The sequence below is a fragment of the Felis catus genome, chromosome D3 (genome assembly GCF_018350175.1).
Source record: "Felis catus isolate Fca126 chromosome D3, F.catus_Fca126_mat1.0, whole genome shotgun sequence".
NCBI classification, from domain to species: domain Eukaryota; kingdom Metazoa; phylum Chordata; class Mammalia; order Carnivora; family Felidae; genus Felis; species Felis catus.
The window spans coordinates 10598248-10625453 of record NC_058379.1 but is presented as its reverse complement, the minus strand read 5'-3'; the positions used below and the strand labels follow the sequence as shown (position 1 = coordinate 10625453).

At 52.8% G+C, this 27206-nt stretch overlaps 1 protein-coding gene and 1 long non-coding RNA gene across 3 annotated transcripts; both read right to left on the bottom strand.

Annotated features, from left to right (window-relative positions):
• Positions 1 to 4326: 4326 nt before the first annotated feature.
• On the bottom strand, positions 4327 to 6976 carry LOC123381100. The gene is made up of 2 exons (XR_006587617.1): positions 6346 to 6976; positions 4327 to 5608 (listed from the first exon to the last, which is right to left on the bottom strand). It is a non-coding gene; the product is annotated as an uncharacterized LOC123381100 (long non-coding RNA).
• Positions 6977 to 7843: 867 nt separating this feature from the next.
• On the bottom strand, positions 7844 to 27206 carry OAS2 (2'-5'-oligoadenylate synthetase 2). Of its 2 annotated transcripts, none has more exons than XM_045041130.1 (11): positions 26900 to 27206; positions 24946 to 25216; positions 21407 to 21585; positions 20154 to 20389; positions 19305 to 19455; positions 17620 to 17793; positions 14974 to 15256; positions 12378 to 12565; positions 11072 to 11310; positions 9765 to 9918; positions 7844 to 9156 (listed from the first exon to the last, which is right to left on the bottom strand). In XM_045041130.1, the coding sequence occupies exons 1-11, from the start codon at positions 27074 to 27076 to the stop codon at positions 9073 to 9075; spliced, it is 2136 nt and encodes a 711-aa protein (XP_044897065.1). In that variant the 5' UTR covers positions 27077 to 27206; the 3' UTR covers positions 7844 to 9072. The 2 variants fall into 2 exon arrangements, with proteins under 2 accessions (XP_044897065.1, XP_006938556.1); XM_006938494.5 differs by having other exon boundaries at positions 19305 to 19446; positions 26900 to 27204.

The following is a 27206-nucleotide window of genomic DNA, read 5'->3' as shown; positions in this document are numbered from 1 at the left end:
TTTATTTTATTAAACTTTTTAAAATGTTTATTTATTTATTTTGAGAGACAGAGACAGAGCATGAGCAGGGGAGGAGCAGAGAGAGAGGGAGACACAGAATCAGAAACAGGCTCCAGGCTCTGAGCCATCAGCCCAGAGCCCGACGTGGGGCTCGAACTCACGGACCGCGAGATCATGACCTGAGCCGAAGCCAGACGCTCAGCCGACTGAGCCACCCAGGCGCCCCGGGCCTCAGTTTCCTTATTTGTAAAATGGGAACGGCGGTATCCAGCCCAGAAGGCAGTGCTGAGGCCTTAGGGTGACAAGGCGCTTACCTCATTTCTTGGCCCGAGGGGAGCGGTGCTCGGTACATGGTGGCCGGTGGTTGAGAATGTCCTTTCCCCCGGGGGCCAGACAGAGCCAGCAAGCAGGGTCCCTTCCCCTCCTGCCCTCTTTGCTCAGGCTTCATACTGCAGCAACGGAGCCTCCTTCTCCAGGCTCCTAAATCAAGCTGAGCGGTGAAGCGAGCCTGGCCCATCGGCAGGGACATTTCGACTCAGAGCAGCTTTGAGATAGCGGGGTTTGCCGATGGCGTTTCTGCTTGGGCACTGGGCCTGTCTGGGCTGTTTACTGCAGGACGCCTGGAGGATGTGAGCAGGGAGCGGGGAGAAGGACGTGGAGCCTTCTGTTGCCTTCAGGAGCCCCGCAAAGGCAAGGGGAGGACAGCAGGGCTCCGGGAGTATAGAGTCCCCACCTGTGGGGCCCTGGGTGTGAGCCTGAGAATGCCTCCTGGCCACGACCTGGGCGGGGGCCTCCGGCAAGAGAGCGGTTCTGAGCCTCGGTTTCCCCCTCTGTCGGACGGAGGGAAAGTAGGCAAGAGTCCAATGAAACGGCCAAGGAAGAGCTCCGTGCCAGGCACACAGAACACAGGAACGCCGGGCAGCTTCCTTAGCAGACAGGATGCACAGAGCTGAGCCCCGCGTGGCCTCGGCCGAATGCAGACTGGGGACGGGGGTGCGGCGCGGTGTGTTTGGTCCATTTGGCCTGCCTTGGCTAGGCCGCCCCCGCTGGCACCTGGGGGCCACCCACCTGCGTCTTCTCTCTTCTGTACCTCCGGCCGCAACCCGAGATTCTCAGCAGCTGTTTGCCACCTGCTAGGTCCCAGCTACAGACGGGGCCGGCTGCGGGGGCCCCTCGCTCGGAACTGTACGTGGTTCAATGCTCTGATGTCCTAGTCTTGAAGACTTCATGAAGTCTTGAAACTCTCCATGTGTTTTGGGCAAGGGGTCTTGCATTTTTATTTTGCACTGGCCTCTGCAGATCATGAGGCTAAGGTGACCGCCCACCACGAGCAGAGCTAAGGTGACCGTTCCTTTGAGTCCCCGGCTTCTTCCGCTCTCCGTGTATTTACGATCTTATCGGAGCAGAAGCTTCTAGATGGAAGAGCATTCACCAGTGACTGGAGTCTTAAGGAATTGGTCTGTATTCAAATATGCCCCCAGGCCTAACACTAGGATGTATCTGTGTGTTCAGGCTTACATGTCTCTCTCTCTCTTTTTTATCATTTTTTAAAATGTTTATTCATTTTTGAGAGACGGGGGGGGAGGGGCAAGTGGGAGAGGGGCAGAGAGAGAGACACACACAGAATCCAAAGCAGGCTCCAGGCTCTGAGCTGTCAGCACAGAGCCCGACACGGGGCTCGAACTCACGGACCGTGAGATCATGACCTGAGCCGAAGTCGGACGCTTAACCGACTGAGCCACCCGGGCGCCCCCAGGCTTACCTGTCTCTAAGTGGGAGATAGAATTTTATTGGGAACATGGAGGAAAGAACACTTGATCCTGCCTCTCTTTAAGAGTTAGTGACGAACTGGGACACAACGTGGGGCGCATTAAATGTCACGTAAGCTCGTCTTCATTCTTGTTTTTCAAGAGAGCCTCACAATCAAGCCTGTCCTCTCCTCCCCATTCAGTACGAGAGTTTGGGTTCTTGTTTCAAGTGGCTCCATCGAAACAGTCTTTTGCCCAGTTGTGTTTGCATCTATTCATTATTTTCTCAGTGCGGTAAAACAGACATTTCGGCCGCTTTCAAGGGCACAGCTACTCGTCGCGGCTCACACCAACCTCTGCAACCATCGCCTTGATTTCCAAAACGCTCTCGTCGTCCCGGACGTACGCTCTGGCCCCCTCAAGTTACAACCCTCACCTGTGGCTTCCTCCCAGCTCCTGCCAACCCCGTATCTACTTCCTGTCTCCGAACTTGCCTTTTGTAGGTATTGCGCGTAAGTGAAACCGCGCCACGGTCGGCCTTCTGGCCTATTCTGGCTTCGCCGACCTGGCGGACTGTTTTCGAGGTCCGCCTGCCGATGTCGCACGGCTCCGCGCTTCCTTCCTCCCCCGGCTGACGACGATTCCTCCGCATGGCGAGCCCACGGTGCGCTCATCCGTTTGTCTGTTGGTGGACACGTGGCTCGTTTCCACCTTTGGGCTGCCGGGAACCACGCTGCTGGGGATATTTCTGTGCGTGAAGCATCTGTCTGAATGCCCGTTGCCGATCCTTTGGGGTGTATGCCGAGGGGCGGAATCGCTGGGTCATGGGGTGATTCTGTGTGTTGCTTTTTGGAGAACGTGTCAAACGGTTTCCCCAGCGGCCGGGCCACGTTACAATCCTGCCAGCCGGTGCATGGTTTCTGGTTCTCCACATCCTCCCCTACACGTGTGTTTTGTTTTTGTTTCCTTGGGGTTTTTTTGTTTTGTTTGTTTTTGTTTTTGTTTTGTTTTGTTTTGTCTTAAAATTGTTTTTTGCGGGGGTGCCTCGGTGGCTCCGTCGGTTGAACGTCCAACTTCGGCTGGGGTCATGATCTCACAGTGCGTAGGTTCAAGCCCCACGTCTGACTGCGCTGACAGCTCAGAGCCTGGAGCCCGCTTCGGATGCTGCGTCTCTGTCTCCCTCTGCCCCTCCCCCACCCGTGCTTTGTCTCTCTCTCTCTCTCTCTCTCTCTCAAAAATAAACGAAAACTTTTAATAAAAATAAATTGAAAACATGAAATTGGGTTTTTGTCTTTTGTTGTTGAGTTGTTGAAGTTCTTTATATATTGTGGGTATGAAACCCTCACTGATAGGATTTGCGGACGTTTGCTTCCGTTCTGTGGGCGGCCCTTCCACTCTCTGATAGCGTCCTTTGAGGCACGAAAATTTTTAAACGTACTGAAGCCCGACGTATCTATTTTTTCTTCGGTTGCCTCTGTTTGGGTGTCACATTTAAAGAAAACCATCGCAAAATACGAGCTCGTGCATGCTTTCATCTGACAGCTTTATAGTTTTAGCTCCTAAAATCTGGGTCTTGGACCAGTTCTGTTAATTTTCGTCGATGGCATAAGATAAGGGCCCAGCTTCCTCGTGGTATGCACACCTCTGGTTTGCTCAGCACCCTGTGCTGAAGGGACCGACTTCCACAGAATGACCTTGGCACCCTTGTTGAAACCACTGGACCAGGGACCTGAGGGCTTATTTCTGGGCTCTCGATTCTACTCTATTGGTCTGAATGTCTATTCTTAGGCAAATACCACACTGTTCTGATTACCACGGCTTTGTGTCAAGTTTTGAAATCGGGAAATACGAATCCTCCAACTTTGTTCTTATTTTTAAAGATTGTTTGGGCTATTCTGGGTCCCTTGAAATGCCCATGTGAAGCTTAGGATGAGTTTTTCCCATCTCTGGAAAACGTACCATGAGGATTTTGATAGAGATTGCTTTGAATCTGTATACTGCCTCGGGTAGTATTGTCATCTGAACAATGTATATATATTTTAAAAGGTGCCCTGTCTTTTTTTTTTTTTTTTTTTTTTAGTTTATTTATTTATTTTTGAGAGAGACGGCGAGAGAGCACAAACAGGGGAGGAGCAGAGAGAGGTGGGGACAGAGGATCCAAAGCAGGCTCTGTGCCGACAGCAGAGAGCCCGATGGGGGGCTCGAACCCACAGACTGTGAGATCATGACCTGAGCCAAAGTAGGATGCTTAACCGACTGAGCCACCCAGGCTCCCCTGTCTATTTTTTGAGAGAGAGAGAGTGTGAGCAAGGGAGGGACAGAGAGACGGAGACAGAGAGAGAGAGAGTGTGTGCATGAATGGGGGAGGGGCAGAGAGAGAGGGAGAGAATCCCATGCAGGCTCCACGCCGTCAACACAGAGCCCCCCTTCACCGGGCTCAAACTCGTAAACTGCGAGATCCTGACCTGAGCCAAAATCGAGTCGGATGCTTAACTGATGGCACCACCCAGGCGCCCCTGTCATCTGAACAGCATTCAGCCTCCCAATCCATGAATACAGTTCCAGCAGTGTTTTAGGATCTCCTACATTCACCTTTTAATAGGGAATTCTTAAATGTGGGAAAGTCGACCAGCCTCAAAGACTTGCATCCCTGTTGGTCACACTCGAGGTCAATGGGAAAGGCGTGTTTCTGGCTCGAATGTACTGCACAGAATGATTGCAGAGATACCTCAGCGGATTAATTCAGTAGCATCTGTCCAGTGTCCCCAGGCCTGTTTCGGAGCCATTGGTCGCCTTTCCCTTCTCTGCTCCTAGTGAGTAGTTAACGAACGGGATGTGGAAATAACAGATTGTTTAAAGAGGCCTTATTGCCTGGATCGCGATTCAAAACGAACCTCCCTCCCCAGGCACTTTGCACTGGCGTAAAGCACACCTAACCGGTTCCTGGGACTTTCCTGCTTCCCGCCCGCGCGAGGTTAATTCTCCCGATCACCACACGATGGCAGCAAAGAGCAAAGGGTGCGGGAGCCGCGAAAGAAAAGGCGCGGGAGGAAGGAGAAGGAGGGGTGAGGGTGTGAGCGGGGCGGACGCTGCTCAGGGCGGATGGCGCCCCCCGCCCCCCGCCCCTGCCCCGAGTCCCACACCCTGCAGGCCTGCGCTATTGACCGGGAGCGTGAAACCGCCGCGTGCAAGTGGGTTGACACGCTCCAAGTGAGATCACACAGACAACTGTAAGAAAACCAGTATTTTCCTTTCGCAGGGGGAACGGAGGGAGCGGAGGGAGCAAGAAGAAATGAGGCGCACATAGCAAGCCGCTCTCCCTCCCCGCCCTGGTGCGGGAGCTCGCCCACATCTGGTGTGGAGGGCGGAGGAGGAAGCCAGAGGGGTGCCTCTCCCACGTGACCTGCCTTCCGGGGCTGCAGGCTGGGCAGGTACAGGCTGACCCCACGGCGCCCGGTCCCCGGCTGCTTACCTGTCCGCCACCTGAGATGGCTTCGACCAAAACAAATCCCCGCAGATTCAGTGGCTTAAAGCCATGCGAGTTCATTATCTCACCGTCTGTAGGTCAGAAGGCCAGCAGGCCTGGCTGGTCTCTGCACTGGGTCTCCTAAGGCCGTGTCCCTACCTGCCGGAGAGCCCGCTTCCAGACGCGCTCAGGTTGCCTGCTTGCAACGGGGACTGAGGTCCCCGTTTCCTTGCCGGCTGTCAGCGGGGCTCACTGGCGGCATCTAGTGGCCATCCGCCTTCGCGGACTCATGATTCTGCATCTCCAAACCGGCCACACTCACTCCCGTCCTGCTGCTGCTGCTGCTTTAGCTGAATCGCTCCAACTTGGGTGGGAAAGGTGCTCTGCCTTTTATCTTTTGATTTTGAGAGAGAGAGAGAGAGAATGGGCAGGGGAAGGGCAGGGAGAGAGAGAATCCCAAAAAGGCTCCGTGCTCTCAGTGCAAGCCTGACCCGAGGCTCCAACCCGCCAACCCTGAGATCATGACCTGGACGGACGGCAATCAAGAGTCAGACACTACGGGCGCCTCAAGGCTCTGCTTGTAGGGGCTCCGGTGATGAGACTGGGCCCACCTGAGCACCCAGAAACCTCTCCCCCTCTCAAGACCCTTTACTCAAGTCACATTCGCGGGGGCCTTTTTGGCAGGCCAGGTTATGTGTTCACAGGCTGCAGGAAGGGGGGTGCGGACATCTTCGGGGGGCTCGTATTCTGCCTGCCACACGCATGCTGGCTTTCCCAGGCCTCCCGTGGTTTGGGGGGGGCCTGCTCTTCCCTCTGTCAGAGCTCACAGTGGCCCCCGCTGGCTGTCCCATTAGTCTGGCCATCGCCGTGGCCAGGCCTTGGGGAAGGGTCCCCTTGCCTGGCCCCGCCACCCCCAGCCCGCATACGCTCTCACAACAACTGAGCCCTTCCCCTCCTCCCGGCCGTGACTTCCTGCCCTGGCAGCTGGAGCCTTGTCCCTCAGAACACGAGAGGTTCTCCCCTGGAAGCCCCATCCCGGTCCCACAGTGAACGGAAAGGGAAGAGAGAGGCCTCGGATCCGGCACATCTCTGAGGACCTCCCTCCGAGGCACGCGTGCCGGGTTGGGTTACCGGAGTCCTCCTATTCTGCTCCCAGTGGTTCTCTCCAGGTCTACACCCCACTCTGGGCGGATCTAGGCCAGCTCCCCCAGGGCAGCCCCGGCCAAGACAGAGAGTAAGTTTTCTTCATCTTCTCCTTGTATGAGATTCACCGCGGGCACTGATATCAAGAAACAGAACGAGACTGATAAGTTTCACCTACTCCGACCCGACCAAGCTTAGCCTTGGTCAGAGCAGCTCGGTTCAGAGCAGCTGAAGCCCTCCGCCACACAAGGCCCCAGACAGTCCTTTCATCCGCAAATTCTCCCCATTGGTGGCCTGACTTGTGGTCTGCCTTTCACCCTCTTCCCAAACGCTTCCTGGGCCTTTGGCCGTTTGCCCTGCTGGTCAACATCGCTTACTTCCTTTGGGGTAAGTGGGGGGCCTCGTTGCCAGGGAAACTGAGAGCGGATGACGGGCCTGGGATCTTGACCTTGCACTGTGCCTAACTGGACTCTGGCTATGTTCTTGGCTCATTTCCCTTTCAATTGTTTTTTTTTTTCTTTTTCATTTTTAATGTTTATTTTTTAAGAGAGAGAGAGACAGAGAGACAGAGCGCGAGCGGGGGAGGGGCAGAGAGAGAGGGAGACACAGAATCCGAAGCGGGTTCCAGGCTCCGAGCCGTCAGCCCAGAGCCCCTGACGCAGGGCTCGAACTCACGAACCGCGAGATCGTGACCTGAGCCGAAGTCGGACGCTTCACCGGCTGAGCCACCCAGGCGCCCCCGTGAGTTGCCAATTTCTGAAAAAAGACTTGGTGCCCTCGTTCCTCCCAGTGCTGACCTGTGACCGTCGGTTTCTTGATGGTGACGAATGAATGCTCCCTTTGCTCTTAATGAACTTAAATGTCTGCTGAATGCCGAGAAGACATTGGCAGAAAAGGACCAGGGTGGTTCCTTCCTTTGGGACTCTTGTGAGTCGCTTGCCTTATGGTTACAGGCCTTAACCCACTCCATGCCGACCGCTTAGCCCGAGCTTGTCAATGGTTCTTCATCTTGATTTGAGGGATTTAGGTGATGTACCTCTAGCGACGTCGTAAGCTCTGTGAGGATGCAGCAGGGTCTTGTGGTCTTCTGTCTATGTCTCCAGTGCAAGCTCGGGCGTCTAGAAGGGTCTGGTAACTAGCTGTAGACTGCGTGGGTGGGAACTCAGCGGTCGTTCTTTCTTCAACCTCGGTCATCGCTCGTTCCTTTGCCCTTGTCCTGGGACAAGAATGGTGGTATATCCCAACACCGGCTCACTGGCATGACCGTCCTGCAGGTCAGTCCAACTCTGACGTTACCTGGAGCTGGTGCAGACCCCATGGGGTAGGGGGCAAGGTCCCGGCAAGACCGCCCCCTCCTCAGATGCCGGCTGCAAGAGGCGTCCTCAGACTACTCGCACTCCTGTCGGACTTGGCCACAAATTCAGGGCTTTCCCATGACCCCCTGTAGGTTCAATAACCTGCTAGAATGACTCACAGGACTCAGGGGGAACACCAGACTTAAATCACCATCTTATTATAAAGGATACAGACGAACAGCCACAGGAAGTGAGGGCTGGAAGGGTCCCAAGTGCAGAAACTCCCTTCCCCATGGAGTCAGGAGGCACCGTCACCACACCCTGACATGTTCGCCAACCAGGAAGGTTTCCAAGCCTTGTTGTCCAGAGTCTGGACTGGGAGTTTCATTACAGAGCCACGATGAATTAAATCGTTCGCCCTGTGCTTGAACTCAATCTCCAGCCCCCTCTCCTCTTGGGAGGTTGGGGGGGGGCGGGACGTGGCTGGGGGTTGCAACCCTCTAATCACATGCCTGGCATTTCTGGGGCACGGCCAGTCCTTCCCATGAAGCTGTTACCTAAGGGCTCAAACCTAGTTAGCATAAACTCAGGGATGGTTGGAAGGGGCTCCTTATGCATGGAAAAGACTCTCCTATCAGATAATTCCAAGGGGTTCTGAAGCTCTGTGCCAGGATCTGGGGACAAAGACTAGATACCTTCCTTATTATATGACAGTTAGTATATGTGGTGTTAATAAAACTTTAAGCGGATGGATGAGGTTAAAACGCTTAGACATTCAAGTATCTCTGAAGCTAAAGCCAGAGCATAAAGCCTTTAGATTTGGCAAGAAGGCACTCTTGCATGGGGGGAAACGTAGGCTCAGAAGGAAAAGACAATAAGCTATTATATATGTAAGGCAACAGTTATAATCCAAGCCTTTGGAGGGTTTAAAGGGCTAAAACAGACATTGGCTCACTACTGGCTGGGGAGACCTTCAATTCAGCAGGTGCAGCAGGGATGGAGGGAAACAGACAAGAGGCGGGCAATGTGGAGGAGCGTGAGAGCAAGGTCATGGAATTATAGGAACCGAGCGGCCGGTGAAGGGCTTCCTTTTGCGAACACGGAGAGATCCCCGTGCTAAGGCTTGAAGGAAAAGGAAGGAGCAACTTGGACAACACACAACGGTTGACAGAAATATGGCGCCCATGAAACACAATGGCTGAGAGAAATATGGCGCCCACGAAGCTGGATGAGAGCAGGTATTTTTGTTAAGGCGGGTCACTTACAGAGCAAGAGTTCAGCAGGGTGACGCTATGAAGGACTTAGTGGTCTTGATCTCAAGAGGAGCCGAAGAAGCGAGAGACGGAGTGGTGGAGATTGCCAAGGGATTGCGATTCTACGCAGCGAACTGGTTCTTTGAAAAGCAGCTGCCAGATGACCTCTAGAAGTTTCTTCTAGCGTTAGGGTTCCAGGATCCTATGACTTCTGAATGAGAACATCCACAACTTCCTGGAGTCTGCACTGTCTAGAAAGAAAGAAATACATGTGCGAGAATAACACATAGGCTAAGCGGTTAAAAGCGTTGGTTAAAAGAGTCAGAAAAAAAAAGAAGGAAGTGTATCTGAGAAGGTCAGGATGCCCAGGGACAATTTTTGCGGACTGGCCGCAGTGGGGATCTTGATCACTGAAGCAAACTCCAGAGTTAGCTTCTAAAGCTGGGTTCTCACCCGGGGGGTGGGCATGGTGCTCCCCGCACGGCATGAGGCAAATGTCCAGAGACATTTTTAATGGTGGCCTCGAGTGGGTAGAGATCAGGAATTCTGCTCAGCACCTGACACAGCCCAGGACAAGTCCCGGTGCCAGGAACCGTCGGACCCTTAAATGCCAACAGTGCCGTGGGGAGGAGACCCGCTGGTGGGAAAGCACCGTGGGGCTGCTGCATGAGCCCTGGATGCCCTGCCTTAGGATTTCTTGTAACGGGAAGGAGAAAGCCAAACTGTGTCAGCTCCTGTGTTGGGCTCTCTGTTACTTGTGGCTGAGTGAATTCCAGGCTGCTATGGCAGGAGAAGCTCTTTGATTTAAGCTTGTCACAGGGTAATCCTCCGGATGACACTCCCTTTAGATTATTCTTACTGGCACTTTCCACGATCGTACGGGATATCCAGTCCCATCTTTGAAGCAGAAAGAGGACAGCCATTCGGTAGCTTCTTTTGCCAGAAGATGCCAGCACCATCGGTCCCCTCCACCTACGTCACCAGTGGGGTCAGCCGGGTCCAAGATCACGGGCCTGAAGAAGACGCAGGAGCATTACACGCATACTTTTTAACACCAGTGGCCTCAGGGGCGCCTGGGTGGCTCAGGGGCCCGAGCGTCTGACTTTGGCTCAGGACGTTATCTCACGGTTCATGAGTTCAAGCCCCGCGTCGGGCTCTGTGTCGACAGCTCAGAGCCTGGAGCCTGCTTGGGATTCTGGGTCTCCCTCTCTCACTGCCCCTCTCCTGCTTGCCCTCTCTCTCTCTCTCTCTCTCTCAAAACTAAATAAATATTTAAAAAATGTTTTTAACTGAGAACAAACTGAGGGTTGATGGGGGGTGGGAGGGAGGAGAGGGTGGGTGATGGGTATTGAGGAGGGCACCTTTTGGGATGAGCACTGGGTGTGGTATGGAAACCAATTTGTCAATAAATTTCATATATAAAAAAAAATAAAATAAAAAATGTTTTTAAACCAGTGGCCTCAGAACGGGGGCCCCATTCTACTCTTAGCCGTAAAATAATGTGTCCTATGTTTTAGACGCCAGGAACTCAAATATTCTGATATAGCTCAAAGCAATTTTCTAGAATTCAATTACATCTGTCGGAAGTGTTTTGAAAGGTGTCACTCAGTATACACAGGATGGCATAATATACACATTTCCTTCACGTTAGGGCAGTTGAAAAATGACGCGGAATTGAATCAATTGTAATGTCATGTGGGCCACACCCACAGGAGGCAGCCCGTGGTATCTTGCTCTCTCCTTCTTCCCCTCTATCCCTTCTCAAAGCTTTTTTTTTCTTTTCTTTCTTTTTGCGTCCTCTGTTTTTGTGCTCTGCTGGGGGCACTGAATGGCTACACTAAGGTTCCCCGCTATTCTTGAAGGATAGCGGTCTTGTGGGGTACAGATCCGAAAGGGGAGGTAGAATCTGATGTAATAAAACTCCCTCTGGTAGGATGAATCGGCCATGAAGGAATGACTTCGGCTCAGGTCATGATCTCACGGTTTGTGAGTTCGAGCCCCACGTCGGGCTCTGTTCTGACAGCACAGAGCCTGGAGCCTGCTTCGGATTCTGTGTCTCCTTCTCTCTCTCTTCCCCTCCCCTGCTCATGCTTTGTCTCTCTCTCTCTCTTTCTCTCAAAAATAAAGATTAAAAAAAAAAAAAGGAAGGGGCAGGGTTTGGAGCACCTGGTTCTCTGGATCTGGGTCAGTAGGAAGTTCCTCACGGTCTCATCCTCAAAGTTGTAATTGACCGTCCAGAAGACACAGAGCTGCTGGTATTTTGTGACCAACTCCAGGACCGTCCGGAATCCCTCGGCGGTGTCGAAATTCTCTGCCCCGCTCCCCTGCTCCCAGGCGTAGATGGTGAGCAGCTCCAAGGCGTACTTCGGGGGCAGAGACCCCTTTTGCTTCAGTTTCCTTTCACACTGAGGGAAGAGGGGGTCGTCAGACGATACTGGCGAGAGCAGGGAGGTGCAGTGAGTTCAGCCAGCCTGCCGGAGACCGCACGCTGATGACCGCTGGGGCCCCAGCAGGGCAACTGAGCCAGGAGCCGCAGGGCCCGTGGGATGGTCTGGGGGAGGTCTGAGCAGGGTAGCTTTGCAGGGGCTCCCTCAGCAGCACAGGCAGGTTTCCGCCTTGTGCTCCGACCATCTAGCACTCCCTGGAGTTGTAATACAGCTACCGTTGAGAAAACCCCTGCCGTGTGCTGGCTGTGGGGCCGGACATTCTACGGGTCATCCCTAACCCTCTGGCCACCCCACCAAGCAGGCACAGATGGACGTTTCTGATGAAGACAAGCAGGTTAGGGAGGGGAAGGGACTTGCTCAAGGTCACAGCGCAGCCTCAAGCCCTCTGAGCACCCCAGGGGTGGGGGTGTGGCCATTTCTCTGAGCTTCTGGGAAGGAAACCACGGGGCCCAGTGTCCGCCTCAGGCTTCAGGGAGCTGGACGCCGGCAGGAGGCGTCTCAGGAAAGAGCCGGCACTGTGCCGGAGGTCTGCGGTCATGGAAGTTCTCGGACACTCCCTTGTGTGCGAGACAGGTGACGGAAGCGAAGGCAGGCTAACGGTTAGAGAAAATGCAGCCCCTGGTCCCGCCTGTCTTCCAAGGATGGCATCTGTGCCTCTTATGGGCGCAGAGCAGAAGGTCAGCCGTGCCGCTGACCTGTAGGCACGCAAATCCCACCTTCATCCGCCCTTTCTACGCAGAGTAACCTGGGTTCCCGCGGAGTTCTCTGGGTGTCAAAGCAAAGGTAAAATAAACCACCCGCGGCAGTGCTGATGGGAGGGGGTGCTCCCTACCTCGCCCCACTTAATGGGGGTTGGTGACGGGACGCACAGAGACAGTCAGGATCAGTGGACAGATTCCCGAAAGTGGCTCAGCCCCCCAGCGTGGGAGAGCGTGGGCACACGGAGCACTGGTTACGTACTGACGTGAAGGTCACAGAGCATGATGAAAAAGATAACCGGGTCGCTGGAATACGAGCAGTCGTACCTGTTTGTACCAGTGCTTCACCAGACGAATTAAATCCTTCAGCTTGATGGGTCGGAAGGCCACGAAGTTGCACTGCAGCTCCGTGAAACAGGTGGAAAATTCTCCCCCCTCGGCGTCTGAGGATTTATACAGGTCAATGAGCTCCGCGTAGACCTTGGGGCTGGGTGTAGAGCCGAAGTTCAGCTGACCTAGCACGGGGGAGATATTTAGATTGTGCCTTCCCATGTGGATGCACGCCATCACTCGTCATCAGGGAAACACAAATCAGAACCACAATGAGATACCACCTCACACCTGTGCGATGGCTAAAATTAACTCAGGAAACGACAGATGTTGGCGAGGATGCGGAGAAAGGGGGAAGACTTATGCACTGCGGGTGGGAGTGCAAACGGGTGCAGCCGCTCTGGAAAACAGTGGGGAGGTTCCTCAAAAAAGTTAAAAATAGAACTCCCCTACAACCCAGCAATTGCACGAGTAGGAATTTATCCAAGGGATACAGGCGTGCTGTTTCGAAGGGACGCGTGCTTATGTTTATCGAAGTCCTATCGACAATAGCCAAAGTATGGAAAGAGCCCAAATACCCATCGACTGATGAATGGATAAAGAAGATAGGATATATATGTTCTACTCGGCCATGAACAAGAATGAAATCTTGCCATTTGCCACAACATGGATGGAACTGGAGGGTATCATGCTGAGTGAAATGAGTCAAAGAAAGACAGATATCCTGATTTCACTCCTATGTGGAATGTGAGAAACTTAACAGAAGAACATAGGGGAAGGGAAGGAAAAATAAGATAAAGACAGAGAGAGAGGCAAACCATAAGAGACTCTTAAATACAGAGAACAAACTGAGGGTTGCTGGCGGGGGGTAGAGTGGGGGAGTGGGTTAAATGGGTGACGGGCATTAAGGAGGACACTTTTTGGGATGAGCACCGGGTGTCCTTTGTAAGAGGTGAATCAGTGGGTTCTATTCCTGAAGCCAAGACTATACTGTATGTTAACTAACTTGAATTTAAATTTTAAAAAGGAACCATTTTCAAACATTTTTCACAAATACAATGAATCCTGGGAAATGACTTGGAACTCTATTAGTATATTTGAATGACTGATGTCGAAGATACTGGGAGCATCTCCAGAGTAATGAGATATTTTTAAAAATTATACAGTCTATATGAATGCAGGTGCTATTACTAAAGTATTATCTAGAATTGCACTGTCCAATGTGGTTATATGCATCCAAATTAATTAAGGGGAAACAAAACTAAAAATTTAGTTCCTCAGTCCTACTGGCCACATTTCAAGCTCTCAGTAGGTATATAACATTCTCATCACCCCAGAAAGATCTTCTAGACTGAGCCGATGGGCAGTTTGCTAACTATGGCCTGTAGGCCAAATCTGGCCCACTTCCTGTTTTTGCAAATAAAGTTTTATTGGAACGCTGCCATGCACTTTGCTAACGTATTGTCCCTGGCTGTTCTCAGGGTACAATGGCAGAGTTGAGTAATTGTGACAGATACTGTATGGTCCTCAAAGCTGAAAATACTTGCCACCTTGCTTTTACTAAAAAAAAAAAAAAAAAAAAAAATTAGCCAAACCCTAATCTATACTGTTATTTCCTCTCTAGAGACACTAAGAACCATTCGGAGGGAAGGTACCAGAGTCTTCTTGATTCTGATTTGAAGAATGTCTAAAATAGCCTGCTTTCTTTTTTTTTCTTAAAACATTTTTTTTTTTTTGAGATTTATTTATTTTTGAGAGAGAGAGCATACGCAAGCTGGAGAGGGGCAGAGAGAGGGGGACAGAGGATCCAAAGCAGGCTCTATGCTGACAACAGCGAGCCCGATGTGGAGCTCAAACTCGCGAACTGTGAGATCGTGACCTGAGCCGAAGTTGGGCGTTCAACCCAGGCGCCTCACCTTGGTTTCTGTTAATACAAAATGATGTATCTGTCATTCATGAATTGGATTTCCAAAGTAGATTTTTTCCCTAAGATTGACGGCACTCAGATTTCTTGTCTTTGCTTCAGAATTCTTCCCACAGTCTGCTTGTTAATTTCCTTCACTAATACCTGAAGCGTTTTATCTATAAATGTGTACAGAACGCCTCTGTACCCTATTCTTTGATAGGTATTATGAGTCATACCGCAGGACCCATATAAGATGTGGGTGCTGGACATCGTCGGGATACTTAAGTGACCAAGGAGAATGAAAATGTCCATGGTGGGGAGGGGGGTGCTTGAGTGGCTCAGTCAGTTAAGCGTCCAACTTCGGCTCAGGTCACAATCTCACAGTTTGTGGGTTCGGGCCCCGCGTCGGGCTCTGTGCTGACAGCTCAGAGCCTGGAGCCTGCGCTCTCTCTCTTTCTCTCTCAAAATAAACATTAAAAATTTTTTTTAAAAAGAAAAGAAAGGAAAAAAAAAAAAAAGATGTCCACAGGGGTAAGGTGTTGTTGCTATGACTCCTGCTGCCTGCTGGGGGCACTAGACCCGTGAGTCATCATCACTAAGTCACCTGGCTTTCCCTCCACCCGCCTGGCCCCATCACCCCAGACCCCATCTTTCCTCCTCCAGAAGCTGAGGTCTGGGGGGTCTCACCTAGCGCATTAAATGCAGGCAGCACATCAAAGTCAACCCTTTCGTTGAGCACTCTGGATTTTAGAGAGAAGCTCAGCACCCTGGGAGCCTTCCATTTTGAAATCTCAAACTTCACTTCGAGCTTTTTCTCCTGCTGACAGGCTTCTAGCTGTTTACGGACTTCCTTGATGATACTGCACCTCTCACTTTTTTGGGAGGTGTAGCTTTTAAGCGAGTCTGGGAACACCACGAGGTCGGCATCGGAGCCCGTCTTCAGAGCCGTGCCTTTGCCGGTCGACCCTCCCTAGCGAAGAAAGGCAAGCTGAGTTAGAGCATTTTCTAGACCCTGAGCCCCTTGCCCCCGTGGGCCGGTGCCAGTGAGGTTGCCGAGGGGGTAGTTCCAGGTTAGGGTCCAGTCAGGGCTGAGTTCAAAGCAGGATGTTCACCTTTTCCTGGGATAGTTTGGCTCCAAAGGTGTTCTCATGCCCTTCGAGATACTTATTTGCACACAAACAACGGATGGGCTAGTTGCAAATTACCTGCTGCTCAAGTCAACTTTCTAGAGATGCCTCCTAAAGGGCATTTAGCTTTGTCTGGATTCCTGTGACCTGAGAGAAATCAAACTGGATGCAATCAGTACGCTAAAAGTTCTCGTTTGTTCTCTCATTCGTGTTTCCTCTGGGGATCTGGGGATCCCGGGATGAATATTCGTGATTTAGGTACAAGGGTCTGCAAACTTTCTGTACGGGGTCAGATAGTTAAGTGTGGGGTATGTATGTCCCTGCCACACAGGCTCCTCCACTTCCTCCTCCCTCCTCCTCCTCTTCCTCCTCCCCTCCCTCCTCCTCTTCCTCCTTCCTTCCTCCTCCTCCTTCCTCCTCTTTTTCTTCCTCCTCCTTCCCCCCTCCCTCCTCTCCCTTCCTCCTCCTCCCTCCTCCTCCTCTCCCTCCTCCCCTCCCTCCTCCTCCTTCCTCCTCTTTTTCTTCCTCCTCCTTCTTCCCTCTCTCCTCTCCCTTCCTCCTCCTCCCTCCTCCTCCTTCTCCCTCCCTCCCTCCCTCCCCCTCCTCCTCTTCCTCCTTCCCTTTCTACTCTAACAACTCTGTAAAACCGTCAGTTCATTTTTTAGCTCCCTGGCCCTGGTCTGGCCACCCCTGCACGAGGCAGCCTAGGCAGTATGCCGGCTCAGCCTGTCTATTTGGAGGGGCTCAGCCTGTAGGCACAGCTCTTTAGCTTATCGGCGTCTTTGAGGGCGAGTTGGAGAGAAGCCAGCTGCCTCACGGAGAACCATCCCAGTGCACGTGTGGTGGGGTCTGCTCAGGGCACCGACCTCCACACTTGCTGCCCTGGTTGCCCCAGAAAGTTCGCCCGACATCTGCAGGGAAAACGCTTGTTTTACCCACGATTAGTAAATGCTCGGCAGCGGGTTAGGGGTGAGGGGAGGGTGTTCGGTTTCCTGTATCAGATGCTTGAGCCTGCTTCATTCACGCAACTGGTCTGCAGGTGTTGGCCTTGGCCGGCCTCTCCCGGGTCACAGCCCCCTCCTCACCTTCTCCAGGTGACACCTTCCTCCCCTGTCACCCAGCAGACAACACTTTCCAGCTCACAACCAACTTCAGGAAGAAAGAAGGCACCTTCCTGTGTGCCCGTGGTTCTCTCTTCTTCTTTTTTAAAGTTTCTTTTTGAGAGACAGGGAGACAGAGTGCATGCAGGGGAGGGGCAGAGAGAGGGGTAGACACAGAATCCGAAGCAGGCTGCAGGCTCCGAGCCGTCAGCGCAGAGCCCAACGCGGGGCTCGCACTCACAAACCACGAGATCATGACCTGAGCTGAAGTCAGACGCTTAACCGACCGAGCCACCCAGGCGCCCTCGTATTTTCTTCTCCTTCAATGTGCCATTGTACCTTTTCTTACTTTCTACCATCGTGTTAATGGGGATCTCGGGAAGGAAGGGAAGAACAGGCCTTGACAATTCTAACGTTGCCCATGAACTCGGCCTGTTTTCACCCCGATGAGCCTCTGTGAGACATCTGACTCCACGTTTGGCTTATGGGATATTGGACCTGTCTCGGGGCAGCAAGCACCCAGGTCTGTCTGGCAGCATATGGGCGCTTCCCCGCTCCCTTCGGGTGGGACGGAGGGGGCGCCTGGGTGGCTCGGTTGGTTATCTGGTCGCTGACGCACAGACGGAGGGAAGCGTGTTAGCCCGTGGCCTTCGAGCCATGGACAAGAACGACCCAGTCTGCTGAATCTCTAGCTCAGTTGACAGGATGAATCAGACTCCGGTGGTCAAGGCAAGAAAGAGGTCACTCTTTGGTTCAGTGTACATGGAGCTTGGGACCTGCCGGGGTTTGAATTGTAGCCCCTGCGCTGGGAAGGTGAGAACGTGACAGAAGGGGAGACCCACGGAGAAGGTGATGGGGAGGCAGGGGCAGGAGAGGGACAGGTACCCAAGAGCAGGGGCGCCCCAGGAAGCCCAACGGCGTGCTGTTAATGACGTACGCAGCGCACGGGCGCCCCCTACTGACAGCCAGGGTCCTAGGTGCCCACCTCCCCGGCTCGCCTCCGTTGTCCCTTGCCCTCCAGGCTCTGGCAGGGCGGGCCTGCCGGGCTCCGGGAACCGCTTGGCTCCCTGCCGGTCAGACCCCGTGGGAAAGAGGCCAGTACTCACCTTGACAGTTTTCTGAACTCTTGTAGCTGAATGTGGAAAGCAATTTTTTTGAAGGAATCTACAGATGATGTCAACAGCTGTCGCAATCTGGCCCAGGAAATTTCTGTCCGGCTGGAGAAAGTCCTTGATGAACTTATCCAGAAGGTGGCCCGGTGTCGCGTACAGTGGCGCTGGCTGGGAAGGGGGAAGAACGCTCAGCGCTCGCATCCACACACCCCAAGAACGTTCTGGAGAGTTTGGGGTGGCAGCCAGCCCCCAGCCCCCCGGGAGCTGCGGGCGGTGAGCTAAGAGCACATCCTTCTCTGGCAGCAAACTCAAAGGGCTCGGTGGAAACAACAAATACGACACCGATGATGGGGACCACTGGGACGTAGCTAAAGGGGTAAAAAGTTAAACATCTGGGCGTCTACATAGACAGGGGTTCCCTGAACCATTTCTGCAACTTTCTATACGTTTGAAAGTTTTCAGAATAAAAGCCGGGAGGGGGGGATAGTTTTTTAAAAACTGTTTTAGGAAGCCGGGAAAATCGAGGTCGGAGAGCAAAGACCAGGGTCCGGTGAACGTCGGGACAAGGAGTGGCCGTACGACATCCCTTCTGGATCCCGGCAGGGAGCTCCCCGTCCGCGGGGTCCTTCCTGTCCAGGGGCCCTGGAATTTGGGAATCTCACTTATATCCCACTTCCTTGCTCAGTTGGCTCTCAACTTCCTGTGCCAAACGGAGTGGTAGATTCACGCCCACCGGACTTTGGATGTCAATCAGTCCCACGTCTGTGAAACGTGGAATTTGGTTGGCCTCTATCCGGCCTCATGGGCACCCCGTGACCCCCAGAAAACCGAGGGGATTCTGTGGCCTAGACTGACAACGTTCTCGTTGGACTGTCCTTCTCCGACGAGCTCTGAGAGCGCAGGGGCATCCCGTGTTGGGAGATGTGCTTCCCTTTGGGGGATGGGAGGGGAAGCCATTGCGTCTGCCCCACAGTCGGCGGCTTGACCAGCTCTCCAGTTTCTGCAGGGACGGTTGCCGTATATCTGCCTGGGGCTCCGCTCCGTTACGTCCTAAACGACCTAACCACCTGCTCTCTCACCTGCAGCCATCGATTGAGATCTCTAACCTGCAGGGGGGCCCAGGGGGGCTCAGTTGGTTAAGCATCTGACTTCGGCTCGGGTTCGTGAGTTCGAGCCCCGCGTCGGGCTCTGTGCTGACCGCTCGGAGCCCGGAGCCTGCTTTGGATTCTGTGTCTGTGTCTCTCTCTGCCCCTCCCTGGCTCGTGCTCTGTCTCTCTCTCTCAAAAGTGAATAAACATCAAAGAAAAAAGAAGAAGACAAGGAGGGAGACGCAGAGACAGGCTGTGAAGACACAGCAGAGGAGGCCGTGTGAAAATGAAGGCGGGGACGGGAGGCATAGGGCCACAGGCCCAGGAGCACCAGCAGCCACCAGGAGCTGGAAGAGGCAAGGAAGGACCCTCCTCTGGAGCCTTCGGAGGGAGCACAGCCCTGCCCCCACCTTGACCTTGGACTTCTAGCCTCCAGATCTGTGAGAGAATGAGTTTCTGCCGCCGTAAGCCCCTTTGTCACAGCAGCACGAGGACATCCACACGGGGTGCTCTCGGGGTCCGACTCCAGCCTGGGTGTCGGGCCGCCCTCCCTGCAGCATGACGCGAGCTGCCTTTGCGAAGCCCCCTCACCAGAACATCCCACGACGGCCCAGGTGGCTCGTTCGGGCTGAGACATGACAACCAGATCTGAGCTTCCTGCTGCAGCATTTGCCAGCACGCCTTATCTTTGCCCACGTTGTTGGTCGGGTCGGCTGGGTCCACGATGACCGGCCTAGGAATTCCGTTAGATGCAAAAAAAAATCAGTTGGGCTGCACGCGGAGGAAGAAACCCGTGTTGGGGAACGAGGCCTGGACGGGGCGTCCGGGAACCTGGACTCAGGTATTCAAGCTTCCTCTCATTTCCTGAGGTGCTTCGTCTGAGAGTTTCGACCCTCAGCTCCTGCCTTCTCTGCTGGGCACAGATGTTCTACGAATAACATAGATGGGGCGCCTGGGCGGCTCAGTCCGTTAAGCGTCCGACTCTCAACTTCAGCTCAGGTCACGATCGATCTCACGGTTCGTGAGATCGAGCCCCGTGTTGGGCTCTGTGCCGGCAGCGAGGGGGCCTGCTTGGGATTCTCTCTCTCCCTCTCTCTGCCCCTCCCCTGCTCATGCCCCCACACACGCACTGTCTCTCAATAAATAAGTAAACTTTAAAAAATAACATAATAAAGTGGTTAGTCCCTTCCTTCTATACGGGAACCCCCTCTTGAGTGTTTTGGGGACAAGACAAAATAGGACGATGGTTTGGAATGCGAAAAAACATTGGTCAGGCTCCCCCCTTCGGACGGACCCCGCTTTGCCTCCCTACCCACCGCTGCTGTCATTCTTCCCGTGCTTCTTTGGCTGGGAAGAATGGGGCTGAGCCCTCACTCTAAAGGGCACAGCCCGACGTGCAGAGCAACGGGAAGAGAGAGAGGGTGGAGGCACGTTTGGTACCTTGATGACCGGAGCTGGCTCAGCAGGATGTTCCGGACCGTCTCATTCTCAAAGTTGTAGTTGACCATCCAGTAGACACACAGCTGCTCCTGCTGTTTGATTAGCCCCAGGACGGTCCTGAGGCCTTCCACGATGTCAAAGTTTTCTGCTCCGCACCCCTGTTCCCAGGCGTAGACTGTCAGCAACTCCAGAGCATACATGGGCAGCGGGGGTGACCCTTTCAGCTTTGCCTGGCACTGTGGGAGAAGAGAGGGGGCAGTGGCTCATCTGGGGATCCAGGCCCCCCATGCCGGGGGCCTGAAATCAAGGAGTCGGACGTCTATGGGAAGTCGCCATCCCCCCCCCTCCCGGTGACGAACATGACACCATGCCTAAAATGTGGTGGAGTGACAGTGTCACGTCCTGGCAAGGATAAGGGACACCTCAAGCTGTCATACGTTGCCGATGGGGGTGTCATTAGGTACAGCCATTTGGGAAAACTCACGTTGGCCATACTTACTAAAGTGAAATGTATATGTTATTACATATGTATTTAATATTATATAATGTTACGTATTGCATATGATATACTTATGTAATGCTATGTGTTTTATATACTATGTAATAATATATAATATAGCCTACGTATGTGTTTATTATATACACACGTACATCTACAAATACAAATACGTCGTGTGTACGTGTATCTATCTACACATACGTATCCATATAGCTCATACCCTGTGTATTTACTCAACAGAAATGAGTGCTGAAACTCATGAAAAGACGTGCGAGGGACCATCCGTGGCAACCTGATTCCTAATAGCCCCGATGTGGACGCGGCCCAAACGCCCACTAGCAGGGCGGATACAAGCGCGGTGGGCCAAGAGAACAGAATCCCACGAGACGGCGAGTGAGCGCGAGTATAGGCAACAGCGGAGACGAACCTCTCGGGCATCACGTCGACCCCAAAGTGGCAGACACAGAGCGCCTGTGGTGCCATTCCATTGATATCAAGCTCAAAAAAGAGCCGAACTGATTTGTGGGGACGGACGTGAGGACGGTGGCCGTGGGGGAGGGGGGCATTCACCGGGAGAGGGCCTCAAGCGGCTGCTGGGACGCAGGGAACGCGTCCTATGTCGATCTGGATGCTGCTTACGGGGACATAAAGACGCAGTGGGCTGTATACCTGGGGGTCCTACTTCGCTGGACGTGAGTGCTCTCGCTTGAAAGGAAATGGATGCCGGCAGCAGATGACGTAATTGGAAAGTTACCTGTTGGTACCAGTGCTTTACCAAGAGGATCAAATCTGTCAGTTTTCTGGGACGGTTGTGAAAAAACTTCTGCTGGAGTTCTGTGAAGCAGACGGAGAATTCGCCGGGGAGGGCTTTGGTCATATCCAGGGCTCTTTTGAGCTCTCGGTAGATCTGGGGGCTGGGCTTCTCACTTAAGCCTGGAGCGACAGAGAAGCACAGACCTTCCGGTGTTCGGGGAGCCAACAGCGGGGGTCTGTCGTGCCTCGACAGCACACGTCCGTCGCCTCATCTGTAAGGGGACTGGTGTATTCCCCCCAAAAGGTGAGGGGCGGCTTGCCTCGCTAGGTAACAAAACGTGGTCTAGCATTCACGGTCGTGAAAACCGCTGGCCCAAGACAAGGTCAGCAGAAACAGAGGGATCGAAAGCACGGTTATAAATGAGGAAGGGAGAATTCCAAACTAGCGGGGAGCGACGGCTTCTTTAACAAATGCTCTTGGAGCGGCTGGCATTCACCTGGAAGAAAAGAGGGTTCCTGTATCGCGGACAATATATTCCGCTGTTGAGCCCAGCCAGGGAACGTTCTGTTTCAGAGAGTCAAGCGTGCGGGGACTCTGAGGAGGCAGGCGAGGTGAAGGCAGGCTACTGGAGGCTGGGGTCAGAGGCCAACAGGCAGGCACACTCCCCTCAGAAGCAGATCCCATGATGCCAGAGAGTGGCTCTCAAACCAGCCGGAATTCTGCTGCACAGCTTCTCTGGAATAGGGCCCAGGAGCCTCCCGAGTCAATGAATACGGGTCTCTCGATCCCCAATTAGCTCTGCGGGAGGTCTGCAGTAGAGACAGCTGGGGACTCTGGTTTTTGTGTGTGTGTGTGTTTTGTTTTTAACTAAGTTTCAGGTGATTCTGACACCCGCTGAAGTTTGAGAACCACTGGTGTGGGGTGAGGACGGAAATGCAGTGGGAGGGGAATGTCAGTAGGTCCCAGGATTTCCTCAGGGTCTCCACTCTGGCTACATTGAGCCCTACTGTTTACAAGCACTTTTTACAAACACGTAAACAAGGGAGCCAGTAGCCAGCTTGTTCCTTTCATTCGCTCTGACAGATAGTTACTGACTTCCTACTTTTAGCCACACATGGTTCGGGGCTCTTGGCACCCGAGGAGGTCAAGGGAGAGAGCATTCTACACTCCTCGATGATGGCAATAATGTAGCTAACACTCGCTGAGCGCCTACTCTATGCCAGACACAGTTTAAGCCCTTTCAGGTAGCGGGAAATAGGCCAGGGCCACAAAAGTCCACGTGGTTGGCGCGATTAACCACTAACTTAACAGGTGAGGAGACACAAACACTAGGAAGTCACATAAGAAGAAGAATTCGCCTTTGGGTTCGAAACCCTGGGGAGACAGCAATGGAGCCCGACAGCAGTGGAAGTTGGCCTGGAGCCGGTGTGGAGAACAGGCCACGTTAGTTGGGCAACTATTTAGCAAAGAAAAGAATTTAAGAATTCACCCCTAAGTTACTTTTCTCAGAAAGCAATCATGGTTTCCTTTCCCAAAAGGATCTCGGTTTGCAAGATGTAAGTCTAGCGCCATCTGGTGGCAGCCTCTGGATACCACATACAAGGAAGAGCGTATTTCTCGTTTTCACACCATCCTTGCAGGTTGGGGTGAACCCAGCAGAGGGCGCTCTGGCCCAGTCCCCAGCCACCATGCTCTGAACAAGAGGAGAGCAGAGGATTTCCCAAGAATTCTGAGTTACACGGGGTCTCTTCACGACTGCAGCCCTTGTTTGAGGTAGGCACGTCCTCTCAACTCTTGCCATCCTATAAAGGCCCCGTAAACTAGCCATTTCTAGTCTGATCTTAGAGTTGGCAAAAATGGGTAAGGGGTGGGACCTGGATAGGAACTGAGAGCTGCCGACCTTCCAAATATTTTTTCTCTAACTGGGTTGCCTTTCTGTGAATATGAGTCACCGAAGAGTGTGTGTGTGTGTGTGTGTGTGTGTCCATCCTAAAAGCATCCTGGCTTGGGGTTTAGAAGATCTGGGCATTTATTCTAGTTCTGTCGGTAACTGACTGTGTGTCCCTGGGGCATTCCTTTCCTTCAGTTTTCCTATTTGCTTAAAGAGGGTTTAATTTCAGCTGTGGCATTTAAGTTTGTGATTATATGTACCTGTGCTTGAGACTCAGTGGAAACCATGCTGAGCTTTTTCTTTCCTTCCTTCTTTCCCGTCCTTCCTTCCATTCATCCATCCAATCTATCATCCATTTGTCCATCTGTCCATCCATCCGTCCATCTGTCTGTACATCTATCCATCCATTCATCCATCCATCCATCCATCCCATCTATCATCCATCCATCGGTCTGTCCATCTGTCCATATGCCTGTACATCTATTCACCCATTCATCCATCCATTCACCCATCCATCCATCTATCCATCCATCCAATCTATCATCCATCCATCCGTCCGTCCATCTGTTCATCCATCCATCCATCCATCCATCCCATCTATCATCCATCCATCCCATCTATCATCCATCCATCAGTCTGTCCATCTGTCCATATGCCTGTACATCTATTCACTCGTTCATCCATCCATTCACCCATCCATCTATCCATCCATCCAATCTATCATCCATCCATCCGTCCGTCCATCTGTTCATCCATCCATCCATCCATCCATCCATCCATCCATATGCCTGTACATCTATTCACCCATTCATCCATCCATTCACCCATCCATCCATCTATCCATCCATCCAATCTATCATCCATCCATCCATCCGTCCATCTGTTCATCCATCCATCCATCCATCCATCCATCCATATGCCTGTACATCTATTCACCCATTCATCCATCCATTCACCCATCCATCCATCTATCCATCCATCCAATCTATCATCCATCCATCCGTCCGTCCATCTGTTCATCCATCCATCCATCCATCCATCCATCCATCCATATGCCTGTACCTCTATTCACCCATTCATCCATCCAACCAACCAACCAACCAACCATCCATTCATCCAACCAGTTGCCTTGATGTTGACCTGGTCAGAAAGCAGACTCCAAATGCTGCCCAGCTGAACTTTTCCCAGATGTTTGCCCCGTCCTCTCCTCTAACCAACATTTACTCCAACCAAATCCCCAAGCATGGTTGTGCAGACCAGCAGCATGGCCCTGGTTAGAAATACAGAGTCCTGGGTCCTGCCCCAATCTCCTGAATCAGAACCTGCATTTTTCACAAGGTTCCCTGCTGATTTGTGCGCTTGTCACAGTTTGAGAAACTCTGCTTTAGATTCTAGAGTCTAGAACATTCTCTCCAAACTCAATTAGGAGATGGGGGCGGGGGAGACGTTCTAGAGAAGAGAGGAAGCCTAGGGCAGGAGGGACCTCCTCTCTTGAAGGTATGTGGTCCCCCACTTTGGAGCATACCAGTGGTATCTATCTCATCCCCAGCCTAGAGGACCCACATGGCTGTCTGCCACCCCTTTCTTTGGCTTTGCTTTCTCAACACACCCCTCCCGACCAGTGCCCTCCACACCCAGGAGCACTCACCCAGAGCGTTGTAAGCAGGGAGCACCTCAAAAGTGATGCTCTGCCATTTTGTGGACAGCTGGAAGATGAGCCTACCATGGAGCTTCCAGATCTCCATTCCGGCCTCCAGCTTCATTGTGAGCTGACAGGTTTTCAGCCCCTGCCAGATCTTGCTGAGGATTTCATCCTGGCTTTTTTTCTGATCCTGAAACCGCTCAAGGTCGCTCACAAAGATGACAATCGTACCATCGGAGTTGCCCCTCAACACCGTTCTCCTGCCATAGGAGCCACCCTGTCAACGATGGAGAAGCAGACGTGAGAATCTGGACCCTTTGGCGTCACAGGGCGCCCCCGTAGGCGATAACACTTCTCCAATCAAGCAAAAGCCACGAATGTCACCGTAGTCCTAAAATTGAGTGGCTGGCCACCATCTGACCACCCGGAGACCTGAATAGGATGCGCACGGCAGCACTTTTCACACGAGCCTCTGACTGGAGGCCATTCAAACGGCCACTGACGATAGAACGAACAAATGTGATGTATTCGCACCTTGGAATACTGTTCAGCAACGAAATGATAAACACATGCCTCCATACAACATCAATTTTGTAAGCAGGAGGGGTCAAAGAAGCCACACGCTAAAGCCTCACCATGCGTGATTTCATTTATATCAGGCAACCTGATAGAGAGGAGGGTCAGGGGGTAGGTGTAGGTTACACAGGTTATGTTGTTTGTGGCAATCCACCGGACTGGGCACTCAGCTCGGTGCAGTTTGGTTTTCTTGCATTTTATGTTAATTAGAAAAAAAGTTAACACCGAGAGGCAGGATGGCATAGCGGTTCAGGGTGCACGCTCCCGGGGCGCCTGGGTGGCTCTGTCGGTTAAGCGTCCGACTGCGGCTCAGGTCATGATCTCATGGCTTGTGGGTTTGAGCCCCGCGTCGGGCTCTGTGCTGACCGCTCAGAGCCTGGAGCCTGCTTCAAATTCTGTGTCTCCCCCCCCCCACTCTCTCTCTCTCTGCCCCTCCCCCCTCATGCTCTGTCTCTCTCTCAAAGTCTCAGAGTCTCGCTCTCAAAACTAAACATTAAAAGAAAGTTGAAAAAAAGACTGAGATTAAAAAAAAAAAAAAGGTTCATGCTCCCAACACTATCTGGGCTTAAAGTCCAGCTTTGCCTCCAGCTAGTAAATAACTTCCTCGTGCCTCAGTTTCCTCATCTGGGCCAGGGCGAAAGGACACCAAGTGTCCAGGTATCTTTCCTGCTGGGGCTGTTGGGCATGCATAAGGCAGAGGCCAGAAATCACTGTGACTGAAGAGAAACGGGGCTCCAGGGCTAGTGAGCGTGAGGGGGTTGCTGGGGGATCTCTAACTCCCTCCCACCCTAGGGTCCCAGCACCTTCCCAGCACCTTTTCCTCCCCAGAGGCCCGGAATCTCCAGCCTCAGCCCTGGGATTTACGCCCACAGCACCAAACATTTCTACCCGCTGAGAGACGCCCCCTGTTGCCCTTGAGAAACCACAGAGCCACCTTCGGGTAGTTTTACCGAACTCAGCCGGCCTCAGTTTACTCCTCTGTAACATGGGGAGGATAGAAACGATAACAGTGGGTGATCACAGCTCATTTATTGACCACCAACTATGTACCAGACCCTGTACTAAGAACATTATATACTTAAGCCTCATTACAGTTTGAGGTGCGTATTATTCCTCTCCCATCTTACAGATTCAGAGACTGAAACAGAGAGGTTAAGCAACCTGCTGCAGGGCGCACAGGAGTAAAGGCAGAGCTGGACCGTAAAGCTGTGCCCCTAGGCTCCACACCATATCCATCACCCACTCGAGGGCGCAGAGGACAAGGCGAAGCCAGCCTCACCCAAGGCCTGTCACCCAGAAGGTGCTCAGCCCCGCGTCTCTCTTCCTTCCGGTGGCCACGGCACCTCCTGGCTCCCAGAAGCCCTGACCCCAGCCTTCCACTCACTTTAGCCACACATATCACTTGGGGGAGCTGCCTGGTTTCCTCCAGGAAGGCACAGATGGCGTTCACCGTGTCCTCGATCTGCTTCTGACATCCTCCATAGGGCCTCAGGGAGATCTGAATCAACTCCTCCAGCTTCTCCGGCTGCACGGAGTACAGATGCGACCCCCAGATGCCCATCGCTCCTGCCGCTCCTGCCGGCTGCTAACCGTAGATCTCGGATCAGCAGAGAGGAGAATGCGCCACTCCCTTGCCCAGAGCCAGGAAACGGCAAATCACAGGAAGAGAGTCTAGAAACCGAAACTCACAG

What these genes read in the sequence shown, in the direction of transcription:
- OAS2 (XM_045041130.1), bottom strand. Translation starts at nt 27,076, where the DNA reads ATGGGCATCTGGGGGTCGCATCTGTACTCCGTGCAGCCGGAGAAGCTG. An exon ending in CCCTGCTTACAACGCTCTGG is followed by an intron (nt 21,586 to 24,945) that starts GTGAGTGCTCCT and finishes CTGTCGCTCCAG; the next exon opens with GCTTAAGTGAGAAGCCCAGC. An exon ending in TACGATCGTGGAAAGTGCCA is followed by an intron (nt 9,157 to 9,764) that starts GTAAGAATAATC and finishes CTTTCTTTCTAG; the next exon opens with ACAGTGCAGACTCCAGGAAG.